This window comes from Syngnathus leptorhynchus, chromosome 1, assembly GCF_054491065.1.
Source record: "Syngnathus leptorhynchus isolate UIUO chromosome 1, UIUO_Slep, whole genome shotgun sequence".
NCBI classification, from domain to species: domain Eukaryota; kingdom Metazoa; phylum Chordata; class Actinopteri; order Syngnathiformes; family Syngnathidae; genus Syngnathus; species Syngnathus leptorhynchus.
The window spans coordinates 9,706,044-9,718,188 of record NC_141195.1 but is presented as its reverse complement, the minus strand read 5'-3'; the positions used below and the strand labels follow the sequence as shown (position 1 = coordinate 9,718,188).

General features: G+C 42.3%; 1 protein-coding gene across 2 annotated transcripts; it reads right to left on the bottom strand.

The window, feature by feature from the left end:
- LOC147061853 (transketolase-like) lies at positions 1-11,407 on the bottom strand. Of its 2 annotated transcripts, none has more exons than XM_085910577.1 (14): positions 11,185-11,407; positions 9,580-9,697; positions 9,364-9,477; positions 9,041-9,138; positions 5,968-6,159; positions 5,585-5,703; positions 4,755-4,951; positions 4,393-4,557; positions 3,701-3,857; positions 3,197-3,327; positions 2,666-2,749; positions 2,056-2,149; positions 1,859-1,981; positions 1-643 (listed from the first exon to the last, which is right to left on the bottom strand). In XM_085910577.1, exons 1-14 carry the CDS (start codon positions 11,289-11,291, stop codon positions 456-458), a joined length of 1,887 nt encoding a protein of 628 aa, XP_085766703.1. In that variant the 5' UTR covers positions 11,292-11,407; the 3' UTR covers positions 1-455. The 2 variants fall into 2 exon arrangements, with proteins under 2 accessions (XP_085766703.1, XP_085766712.1); XM_085910586.1 differs by lacking the exon at positions 11,185-11,407 and adding an exon at positions 10,004-10,088.
- Between the last annotated feature and the right edge of the window lie 738 nt (positions 11,408-12,145).

The window sequence follows — 12,145 nt, the reverse complement described above, 5'->3', positions numbered from 1 at the left end:
TGTTGTGAAGAAAGCATCCTTTTATTGGTGTGAGACCGTCTTGTCACAAGTGAGGGCCAAAAAGGGTTTTAAAAACAGTCAGTGCTCCAAAACAAAGCATTTCACTACTAGTAGGTGGGACTTACAATTGAGAGTGGGTGTGGCGCTGCACCCGAGAAGAGAAGGGTTCCATAAAAATGATTTAAAAACAAAACATCACTTTACTTTGGTCACTTTTACACTACAGCAGTATCAGAACTTTCTTGGGGAGACAGTAAAGGGGAAAATGGTGCATGTGTGCGCTCCGACAGAATTGCATTTGGGTGTCAAAAACATCGATAACAGATTTTGATTTTCAATTTAAAAGGGCATCTCATGAGGAGTGGGCCACAAGTCCACTCCCCTTATGCGTTTGTTGTCACCATGGCGATAAGACAAAGTTCACCTTCACCGGGGTGCCCCTGCACTCGTTCTCCTCACTTGGCGTTGGTGGCACCGCTGAGCACCTTGCGGACGGCCTGAATGATGGCGTCGCGATCGATGCCAAAGATCTGAAGCAGCTCGTGGGGCTTGCCGCTACGGGGCACCTGCGACACGGCCAGGCGGTGCACGCTGAAACCGCTTTCATTCACCACCGCCGAGCACACTGCCTCGCCGAGACCACCTGGTGAGAAGCACAGCAAAGAGCGACTCTTAAAGACTCAATTTTTTCCAGATTGTGGGACACTACAATACAGGTCATCAAACGAACAATAAGTCAATTAAATGTTCACGCTGTTTTATAACATGATATCTCGGAGTAGAGTACATATTGCTTGATTATGTGTAATAAATTTGCACAAATACACCAAGGCTAGTGCTAACACAAGAGGAAGGCTGTCCTGTCCTGGCTGGTCCACCTTATAAAGAAGAATAGAAGGCTGCAGTATGCACAGGCACAATAGAGACGTGGACAAAGACATTTTGGACATTTAAATGCATTGGCGCTGGTACTGTATGTAGGTCAGCGAGGGCCCACAGGCCAAAGCGGAAATTAAGAAGCTCTGACAAGCTGTGCCAGCTCCCATCCCCCCACCAACATACTGTATTCATGGCATCCCTCTCATCTCCTTCCTGACTCACAAGAATCACACACATTTCTCTTGTCGCTCTGTCTGCAGCCTCATCTCTTTTTCTCTCAATCCATTTTTTTATTTGATTCATATATTCTGTATCAATCCATTTTATTTACGAATTGATGCGCAATCATCCCCAAGCTTTCTGCTGAAAGACTTTGCGCTTTCTAATTTTGTTACGGTGGCTTCTCTTCTTACTTAAGGGTGGAAATACTTACGTATATATATAACAAGAGAGTGCCCTTAATTTAAACACAATACTGATAAAGATAAATGATCAAAATAAAAATAAATCAATAAAATGACCATAATTTTAAAATTTTAACTTTTAAAATATGTGGTGGAGCAAAAGAAATAAAATATTTTGAGCAAAATCAGGAATAGTTAATTGATTCTGTGTAATTATTGCTGAACAAGTCCTAAACAGGACTCAGATTATCATAACGCGCGTGACAGGTGGAAACACAAGTCCAATAGGGATACTGAATTGCGATATTTGCAAGATAAACATGTGTCTGACACGGCATAAAACATGATTTTGTCAAATCTTGCAAGATCTTAGTTTAGCAAGTTATCAGGGACATCGTTCGGAATTTATTTTTCTCAATGTTCCTGCATGGTTTTCACTCCAAGTGCAAAAAATGGGACCATAGTGTCAATTGATTGTCTATGTGAAGCCCTTTGAGACTGCTTGTGATTTAGGGCTATACAAATAAACTTGACTTGACTTGACTTGACATCACAAGTCAAAATGTACTACTTACCTTCATAGTAGTGGTCTTCCACGGTGATGATGCGCCCCCTGGTGGCTCTGGCGTTGTCAATGATGGTCTTGGAGTCCAATGGTTTAATGGTGAATGGGTCAATCACACGGATGTTAATTCTCTCTGTGGAGGAGAAAGGAAAAGATTCTTGAGGGGCTGCTTCGACACATACAAATAGAAAACAAGGTTCTCCGTACCTTTTTTCAGGTGCTCGGCGGCTGCCAGCGCCTCGTGGAGGGTCACCCCCGCGCCAATGACAGTCACATGGTCGTCATTGGTTTTGTACACAACCTGAGGTGGAAGGGAAGACAGTACTCAGCTTTGCTATCATTGTGAACTGACAACCAACTTAGTTCATGATAACTGGTCAAATAAGTGAACACTAGAAGCTGGTGGTCTGCAGGTACATCCTCCCCTCAATATTTTTGGGGGGATTTGAAAACATTTGACCATTCTCTTCAGTAAGGTCAGAATATCTTGCTTGAGAAAAAGATCACAACTACGATTGCAGTTGGCTTTAATTTACAGTATTTGTTTCATGTCATCCATCAGCTGCACAGGCTGTGGGAAAAAATAACTAGTCCATTTTGACCAAGTAAGGAGTAGAAAGTAAAAATATGAATGTTTTTATAAGTATCTAGTCAAGTAAAAAATTATGAGGAAAAATAAATACGCAGTTAAGTGCATGACAGTACAAAGTATTTGTACCTTCCCATAACTGCTCACTGGCCAACAAATGTGTTGAAGCAATATGTAACACACAATAACTTTGTGGTAAATTGTGTGAGACAAATAAACACTACAAACCTTAGCCTGTCCAACGTGGAAGTCCTCGTTGCAGTTGTAGATAATGTTGTTCTCTGGGCGGCTTGTTCGGATGAAACACAGACCCTTGGAGGGGGGGGGGGGACACATAACTCACTATTATACTGTGTCTTCAGGGCAGAAAGAAAACTATCCATTTATTCATTCATTTCCTGCAGCATATGTCCCTACAAAGGCTTGCGGGTGAGCACACTGGGCACGATACACCCTGGACCGGTCAGCAGCCAATCACAAATAGTCAAGGACTTTCGAACGTCACATGACCAAACCCAGAAATCAGGTGAGCCACGACGTCCGTTACCGGAGCACTTAGGCATCGGGATGACAGAAAGTGGGAGTAAAGGACAATATGTCTGCAACCCTATGGGGTTAATATGCTAAATTCATATTCCATATTACGAATCACAATTGTGATTAATATGTGCATTTATTGGGATGATGTCATTTTTTTTTCTTAATATTGTGCAGGTTTAGTTTAATGAATCCATTTGTAACTGTGATAATAATCGGTACCTTTGTATTAGCAGCAAGCTCCACGGCCTTCTCAGTGGAGACACCATCACTAGGGTAGAAGATGGTGGCCCCGGGAATGGCTCTGAACATGGCCAAATCCTCCAGACCCATTTGAGAGGGACCGTCCTCTCCTAAACAAGCACACAAATACATACGTGTACACATGAACAGACGTGAAGAGAGAAGCTCATATACGTGTAGCATGCTAGCAGCCAAGCATGCATCCAGGTAGTGAGCATGCAGTATACCTGAGGAAGTGGAGGAGAAGGTGAAAGGGAAGGAGGTGGGGAAAGAATCAAATGGCCTCCGTGACTCGTGGGGGGGACACGGGGAGGGAGGTTGCTGATTCCAGAAAGAGGAAGAGGAGTAGGAGAAGGTGACAAGATGGGAGGATCAAGTTTAGGATTCTGGGGAAGTATTTACGAGTGAGTCCTTGAAGGTAAAAAAATAAAGAAATAAATCAAGAGGCCCTCCAAAGATCATTCTCATTTTTGATTGGCTGACCGATGGAGACGCCGCAGTGGGATCCGCACAGGTTGATGTTGCTCTCAGAGATGGCGGCCATGCGCAACTGGTCGTAGGCTCGGGAGAAGAAGGTGGCGAATGTGCTGGCAAAGACCACGTTGCGGTCCCGCACGGCGCAACCGATGGCCACGCTCACCTGGGAGATGGAAGTGAGAGTGACAAAATTTGAAGCGCCAGACCATGTGGCTCTTAAATTTCTGAATCATATAACATGTTTGGCATGTCTATAACAACTGGCCCTTTGTTTTCTCTGGCCAATTAACCTGTAATGTTAGAAATTAGAGAACACACCTTGGTTGAAAATGTCCCTATGGTCAAATTTAAGATTTCTTTTTTAAATGATTCCATTGAACCACGATTCAAAAGGAACGCCTGATTTGTATTGGTTCATTTTCACATTTCTTTATTTATTCTCATGTGAAAATGATATATTTTTAATGTTATTATTATAATATTATTATTATTGTTTGGAAAATAATCCACGTGTGTAAATAATATTTGAGTACAATTAAGAGAAGTAAAGCTAAAAAAGTGACTGTTGTCAGGCTGCACAGACAAAATAAGACAAAAAATAAGTTCTGAGGTTCCAGTGTGCTTGAAAGGGGAATTGATCTTGTTTAATATGTCAAGTATGACATACTACACTGCTCGAGCACCTGGGCCCATCATACCATGTTTTGCTCAGCGATGTAGCACTCCACATAACGGTTGGGGTGTTCGTTCTTAAAGAGCTCGGAGAAGGTAGAGTTCTTGGTATCGCCGTCAAGCGCCACAACGTGATCATTGGAACGGCCTAGTTTGGCCAGAGCCATGCCGTACGCCTTCCGGGTGGCGACCTGGTCACAGACGTGAAGACAGACAGACAGACAGACAGACAGACAGACAACACTTCATGATGCAGTTTCAAAGAAGGTTTGCGTGTATAAAAAGGGTCTTCTTGCTCAGTTTTGATCTCTATTGAGCTTTTTGAAGTAAAGATAAATTGTCATGTATTTCAGAAAGCACGGATGGTAGCGCATCTCATTTTGCTTACCTTCTCTCCGGGTTTGTAACTCGGTGCGTTGGGCATGCGGATGTTGCGCAAGCTGACGGGCGCCGTGTCCTCGCTGGGCGGCGAAGGATACAGGCGCTTGTTGCAGCTGACCATGCGGCTCTGCAGCTCCTTGATGACGCTGTCGGCCATGTCTTTGGGGAGGGGCTTCCCATGCCAGCCCATCTTATCCTCAGCCGCTGAAAGACACACATGTCACAGTTGTAGTTTTCATTTTGGAGTGGGAGCAACAGTGCAGATAACCCACAGTATGAAAACCCTTTTGTTCTATGAAAACATTGCATTCTTTTAATTCATTCATTCATTCATTCATAATGAATTTTGAAACCCTAATTTTAATTTGAGACCCTTAACCTTGACCCTAGTTTTAAACCCTTCTATGAAACCTGAAGCCTAGTTTAAATGCCTACTTTAAAACCCTAGCCCTACTATGACACTTAACCAATAACCCTAACCCCATTCAGAATGCTGTGACAGCTTTTGCCCACATACTATATAACTGGCTCATGCATAAAATCAAACTGACACAAGCGGCTTCAATAAAGGTCAAAGGTTAGAATCATATAGACCACAGACTTAGAATGTTATGACAACTGCTTCTGCACATGTACTGGAGCCCCCCCCCCCGACTACACAATAACACACATTCCCCACCTTAATCATAACAAAACATTACTACAATAGGCCATTGGTGGATTTATCCTACACATTCTTGTGGATTAAAAAAGCAGCTGGTCAAGAGCATCTATTAAATTTCAAAATACATTGAATGTATAAGTGATGAATAAATTAAAATAGCTGGAAAATAATACCTTGTATGCCCTTGCCCTTAATGGTCTTGGCAATGATGGCAAGCGGCTGGTGGCGGGGCTGACCAAAGACCTTACACAACTCTTCCACGCTGTGGCCGTCCACAATGACGGCATGCCACCTGCACAAATATATACCAACTCTCAACAATGTTTGGGATTTATTCTATTTCAATTGTGAGTAGTTTTAAATGTTTTTTTTGTTTTTTTTAAATCAGATGTTCATTTTTTAAATCAAGTACCTACCTCACATTGCATGCAGTCCAGTTATATTTGACACTTGGAGAGCAAAATGTTTTTTGAGGTGATGTAATTGATGTAAAAAGTTTGTGAACCAGATTTTCCAAATGTACTTTCAGCACAAGTAATATTATTTCCAAGCTCACCCGAAGGCCTCGCAGCGTCGTTGGTACTTCTCCACGTGATGCTGCAGAGGTGCTGGGTCACTCTGGCCCAACCGGTTGATGTCCAAGATGGCCACTAAATTGTTCAGCTTGTAGAAGGAGGCGAAGGCCATGGCCTCCCACACCGAACCCTCGGACAGCTCGCCGTCACCCAGCAGACAGAAGACGCGGTAGCTGTGCACAATATCATTCCGGTCATTGATCATTCCCTTCATTTGCATTCTCTTATATGCAATAGCAATATCATTTCATTTAATTGACAGACATACAATTTCATTTACAGTAATCAGTCGGGAATTTTAATCAGAGATGGATTTATGTGACCGTAAACGTATATTTGACAGCCGTTAAAGAAAGTCACTATTTTTTTTTGTTAGGTCTTCGTAATATTTACCTTTTTTAAGTTTGACCTTTAAATGCTTAAACTATATAAATGGTAGTATCCATTGTAAAATTTGGCTGTGATATTTTGAAAAAAAAAAATCCACCCGCTGCTGAACCCAACCCTCAATACATAAATATTACTATACTATAATACATATATTAGCACTCGAGAAACTGAAATTTGGACCAGCTGGGGGAGTCTTTAGCAGCACCTTTTGAGCACACTCAGGCCTGATGTGATGCTTAAACACACAAAGGCGCTGCGCCCCACCCACTACGTCCTCGTCCTCACTCCCGCAGAGTAACGACTGCTGACAGCTTTCCGGTCAAATAGACACGTTCCTATTAAAGCTGTAAGATAGGCAGAGACACTTTGCATTCCAACCTCACACGCAAAGAAACAACAAAGCGCACAGAAGCTAAAGGGAAAAAAAAAGAGATGAGCCCAACGGAATTCCACAAAGGCGGATGCAACGAGATGGAGGGGAGCCATGTTCGTTATGTACAGTTAAAGCAACAATCAAGGAAGAACAGCTCTGGGGATTTCCCTCCAGCTGTCACGGGCCTGGCTAGTAGTTTTCCAGGTGAATTAAAAAATACGTATCACACCACAGCAGACCTTTTTTAACATGCAGATTGAAATTTGTGAAAAAAGTGGAATGAAAAATGACAATGCGCTATCAATACGCTAAAGACCCACACACCTTCCCTTACAATTAAAGAACACATTTCCAGTCAGTACACGTTCCTTCCATTGCCTGTCTGTGTTTCTCATATTACAACATTCATTATGGTGGATTGTTGCAGCATCATCAACTTCAACTCTGCTGCATTTGACACGTTCGTTCATGCATACCTTTTGTGCGCTTCCTGATCGACCACACCCTTGCTTGGGTCCATTCTAAGACTCACTTCCTGTACCTTCTGAGAATATTTCAACATTTTCACCCCAGGAAATATTTTTTAAAGTCATCATTCTTTTCCTATTTTCCAATGATGTAGCAGGACATTCTGAATAATGCCAGAGTGGTTGATCGTTTGGGATAAGCCGTTTGCTTTTACTGTCCAGTTTGCAAGCGAGCGGTGTCAAACTGGAAGCGAATTCCTTGACCTAGAAAAAGCTACAGACCACTGAAGAAGGTGATGCGAGGTCTCCATGGCAACGGATTTTAGTCATGGTTACAGGACATGAAAGCCTTGCAGTCGTACAAAATAGAAATGCCTCCATTCTCTACATTACAAATCAGTCTAGCATCCTAATGATTCGAAAGGCAATTGGATCAAATTTGGAGCCTTTGTGTTGCAATGAAGTAGAGTGATGAACGGCTCTGAGCATCACAGCAGGGGGGGGGGCTGAGACCTATGCGGCTTTATGCACGCATGTATGCATGCCGCACACACAGTGGAGCAAACAGTAAAGCAGACGACACAGCAAAAGGGACAGTGTGTACGTTTCCACTTTGGGGAGTGGTGAGGGGGGGAGTGAAGCAGATGGGGAGATGGGGCGTGGCGGGAGTGCACTTGCATGTGTGCTTATTAGAGCAGAAAAAAGTGAGTGCTGACAGCGTGGAGAGAGAGAGAGAGTGAGCGAGCGAGCGAGAGGGAGAGAAGACCACGGCAGTCACCACACTGGCCTTAAAATTCAAAATGCAGCCTATATACTTTCTTATTGCCATTCATTCTTTAATGATAATGATGTATGGAGGATGTAACGAGGATGAACGACATTAATTCGGGTCTTGGATGTTAAATCTAAACGTGAGCATGTTAATGTGCATGGTTGGCTTTACAAATGTCAACCCAGAGCGCACCTGTCAGGGTGCGTTTGTTGTAACGCTGCAGGCTAAAATGTCACATCGACACAATGGGCTGCTGTCATTCACAATCTCTTACGCTTTAAGGATGCAAGTCTTGGCAACCATCAATTAATGAATGAATTATTCAAAAATGTGTGAGGGCAGCTGGCACTGAATATGAATTCATTCTTCTAGGAAATATATTTTGGAAACGTCCACATTTTTAAAAAAATTTTCCCGTCTTCTGTGAAAAACAAAAATCAAGTTATTTTACGAACCAATTGCCAATAATAACATATTCTTTGTGAATGAATGTATTTGTCGAATGGGCCTTCATGAACATTCTCCGTGTGCATGCTACTGTAAATGTTAAAGGTGTACATTTGTGGAGTAATCATGAAAATGACATCAAGTGTGGTTCAATTGTTAGTTTTAAGTCAAAGTATTCACAAAACATATGAAGCAAGCTTTTAAAAAAAGAAAAGGTTTCATAAAGAAAGTTTTGTTTTTGCTTTATGTTACTTTTCAAGACATAATTCTGCTCTGTGAGGTGAGGAATTTTGTCTTGGTTCATTGCAGTCATTGAGTTGCTTTATTGAAATGTGTTTTATCAAAACAAAATAAGCAATAGCCTTTTTGATTAACTCGTTTCCCTGAAAAAAAATCTGTATCGACTGTTTTTTTTTTCTTGTTGAATGTGATCACATAAATGAAAACCAATCAATTGCCTCTCAACCAAATGGGTAAAAACATGAGCATGGTTTACATTAGGTATTGTCTTTTCTTTTATTCATCTAATTTGTAATTTCTAGTTTCTGATGGCAAAACAACCACAAGAGGGCAGCTGATATTGCTATTGCGAGTTTGTAAGTTACCTGGCCTCATCAAAGTACTTCCCAGTGTAGGCCATTCCACAGGCAGCTCCCAGACCTTGGCCCAGGGAACCAGTGGCCACATCCACAAACTGCTGCCTCTGTTGGCGCAACAGATGATGGGGTCAAAACACAATGCTAAACATACTTTTCTGTTTGGCGTGTGCATGTTCTCCACATACTCCAGTTTACGAAGGTGTTTTCAAAAACATGAATTGAATCATCGAAATTGCCCATAGTTGTGAAATTGAGTGTGAACAGAGTCCAAAAGCAGCAGGGAAGGGCTAGAAAAAAAAGAAAAAAAAAACTGTCTGCAGTTTCCTCACCGGGACTGGGTGACCCTCAAGGATGGAGTCGACCTTGCGCAGGTTGAGCAGCTCATGCTCCTTCAGGTAGCCAGTCTCCGCCCACACAGCATAAAGCACAGGGGCGGCATGACCCTGAAAACATGTGGCAAATTGTCTGTTAGTCCTTCTTATGGAAGGAACTATGTAGAATTATCATCAGAAATGAGTCAGTAGAATGCAGATGTGCTGAAGTACCTTGGAAAGGATGAAGCGGTCGTTGTTGGGGTTGCGAGGGTCTTCAGGTCGGTACTTCATGGTATGAAAGAAGACCACAGACATGATCTCTGCAACACTGCAACATGATGTGGGGTGACTGAAACAGATGAACCAGACATAAGATTATGTGATAGTTCGGTCTAATGTTTGAATAGACCACAATTAAAGTTTGTCAACGTGACCAAGTACAACAGACACACAAAAAAAAAACAAAAAAACTGTGGTTTATTGTTTCTGTGCATATACTGAGATATTTCATGCCAAAAATGTAGACAGCGTTAAGAAACGCTTCCCTCTCACGGGCACACACTGGATATTGTCATTTTCCTGCATGCACAATCTTTAGATATTATATTTTGCAGGTTATTGCTCTTTCCATTTCCACTCTACATGCCAGAAATACCTCACTGCAGCCTTCCTCCATCAAGGCTTAATCTGTCTTGAAAGGGAAAGTGTGATCAAATGAAGGGAGCCACAACCTTAAAAATAAAAACCTGAAATGAAAATACCAGACAGGAAACGTGTTGGAAAGCCAACATGTATTGAACCTTTCACAATACAGTAGCTGGTGATTCATTAACACAACTGACGAGTCTAAAATCCAGTTGGCGGTATTTTATTTTGAAAGTCTAACTGGATTTAGTTGTTCGATTGAATCCCGAGCATTTAACGCAACAGCGACTGAAGCGCGCTCGCGGGCGCGGCTTAAATCGGGACACGCGTGAGAGCTCCATTTGGCCTTTCACTGTACAACACGTACCGCCGCTGAGGACATTGGACCGCCAACTGCACCGAACCGGACTTGGCTCCTCCTTTTTCTCCTCCTCCTCCATATATAATCCAACACGGAAACAAATCGGACAACTCTTGGCTGTATCTAATCGCATTCATCTTCATTTTAATGTTTGTATTTTAATCAATGATTGTAGAGCAAAAAATATATGACGCGTATTTTTTTTCTTTTGACGGACGCAGTAAAACAATGATTAAAATCCTTCAATTCCCTTCCAGCATTAATTAAAATATGGTAAATATGGTGCATCTGTCATAGAGTAATAAAGATTCATTTTTACCTTCAGAAAACAAGACATTTCTTCTACTCATGCATAAAGTATTTTACAGAACCCGAAACGAATAATCAGTAGGGTTGAATACTTGCATTAGTTTACTAAACCATAATCTTTAATCTTTCAGAATTTATGTATTGCCAGGAGATTATCAGAAATACGATACAGCATGATGCGTTTACTTCCCTTGCAGTCAAATACAGTACAATATATGAGCAAACCTTTTGTGCACTTATATTTTAAATTTTGAGTACGAATCCTTATTCCACGGAAGATAAAACGTTTAATAAAAGACTTGCATGACAACACAAGTGAATTTTAAACCACAATTTGCATGGATCACGCGTGCATACAAATTCACTGAATTCCCACAACAGTAGAATACCTATAGTACATTCCGTTTATGTCCCATTAAATCACCAAGAGACAATTGTCGATATTTTTCTGCACGTCTCGAGACAATCCTGCTGCACTCCCGGTGAATTTTATATCAAGGTGGAATCCAGTCCGCTCTTACCCGCTGCCCGCCGCAGTGGTCGCCTTGATGGAGTTGATCCGTAGTCTATTGGCAAGGTTCCTGAGCGCCTGCACCGTCTGCTGGTCTGGTTTGTGGTAGTCTTCCATGTTGTACCCGTGTACCCAGATTAAGATGAGTTAACACCCCCAAAATGATTCCGCGTGCGCAATGATCGACTGCAGGGGTTAAAAAGGCGGTCGTGCGTCTGCAGCAGAGTGACAGAAGTGAGACGGGTGAGGGAGGGTAGCGATTTGGGGCGGGAGAGGGGGCGTGTTTGCAAGCAAATATGGCTAATCTAGCGCTAAAAACAGCCTGCACTCACTCATACTCCAAAGTGTCACGCACAAGCACAGCCAATAGTATAGGAGGCTTTTGGTTTGAGGCCAAGGTCTCATTAAGGCCACGCCCACAGTCACAGTTCACGACACCGCGTTGCATGCTTGTGATGTATAGAATTGGGATTCCAGTTTATTCACGCGATATAGGAGCCCACGATGAGCGAAAATCTTTGCATAACGTTGCCTGTTGTTCCATATGCGGAAACTCTACAAAGCAGTGCACCGCTCCCCAAATGTTGAGGAAACGAGCCTGTGTATGCATTTAAAATGATTACTATACAGATGAAAGGCTTTATTATCCACTCATCCATCTATAATCAGACACGTTTATCCTCGCGAGAGTCGTGCTGGAGCCTCTTGCATGGAAGCCAATTCCATCCAATGAAAAAAGAAAGAAAGAAAGAAACACCGTGCATCTTGGCCGGGTTGAGGTATTTATTTTATGCATCACTGGTGCACCATCGCAGCCATAGCAAATGATTCCATGTGCATGGCGACGTCTGGTGGTTTAACATCGAAACTGCACCACCAAAGCTACTCACATTGGGGTTAAAAGTACGCAATAAATTGAGTACATTAAGTTTCACAGCGGCCACTGTAGACGAAAGCAAGCTAACATAAAA

Bases quoted from the DNA above. Each gene is read 5' to 3' on its own strand.
- LOC147061853 (XM_085910577.1), bottom strand. From the start codon at position 11,291: ATGGAAGACTACCACAAACCAGACCAGCAGACGGTGCAGGCGCTCAGG. The intron at 6,160-9,040 runs GTAACTTACAAA...TATTGTGCACAG, and splicing joins AAGTACTTTGATGAGGCCAG to CTACCGCGTCTTCTGTCTGC. The intron at 1,982-2,055 runs GTACGGAGAACC...TCTCCTCCACAG, and splicing joins CGCCGAGCACCTGAAAAAAG to AGAGAATTAACATCCGTGTG.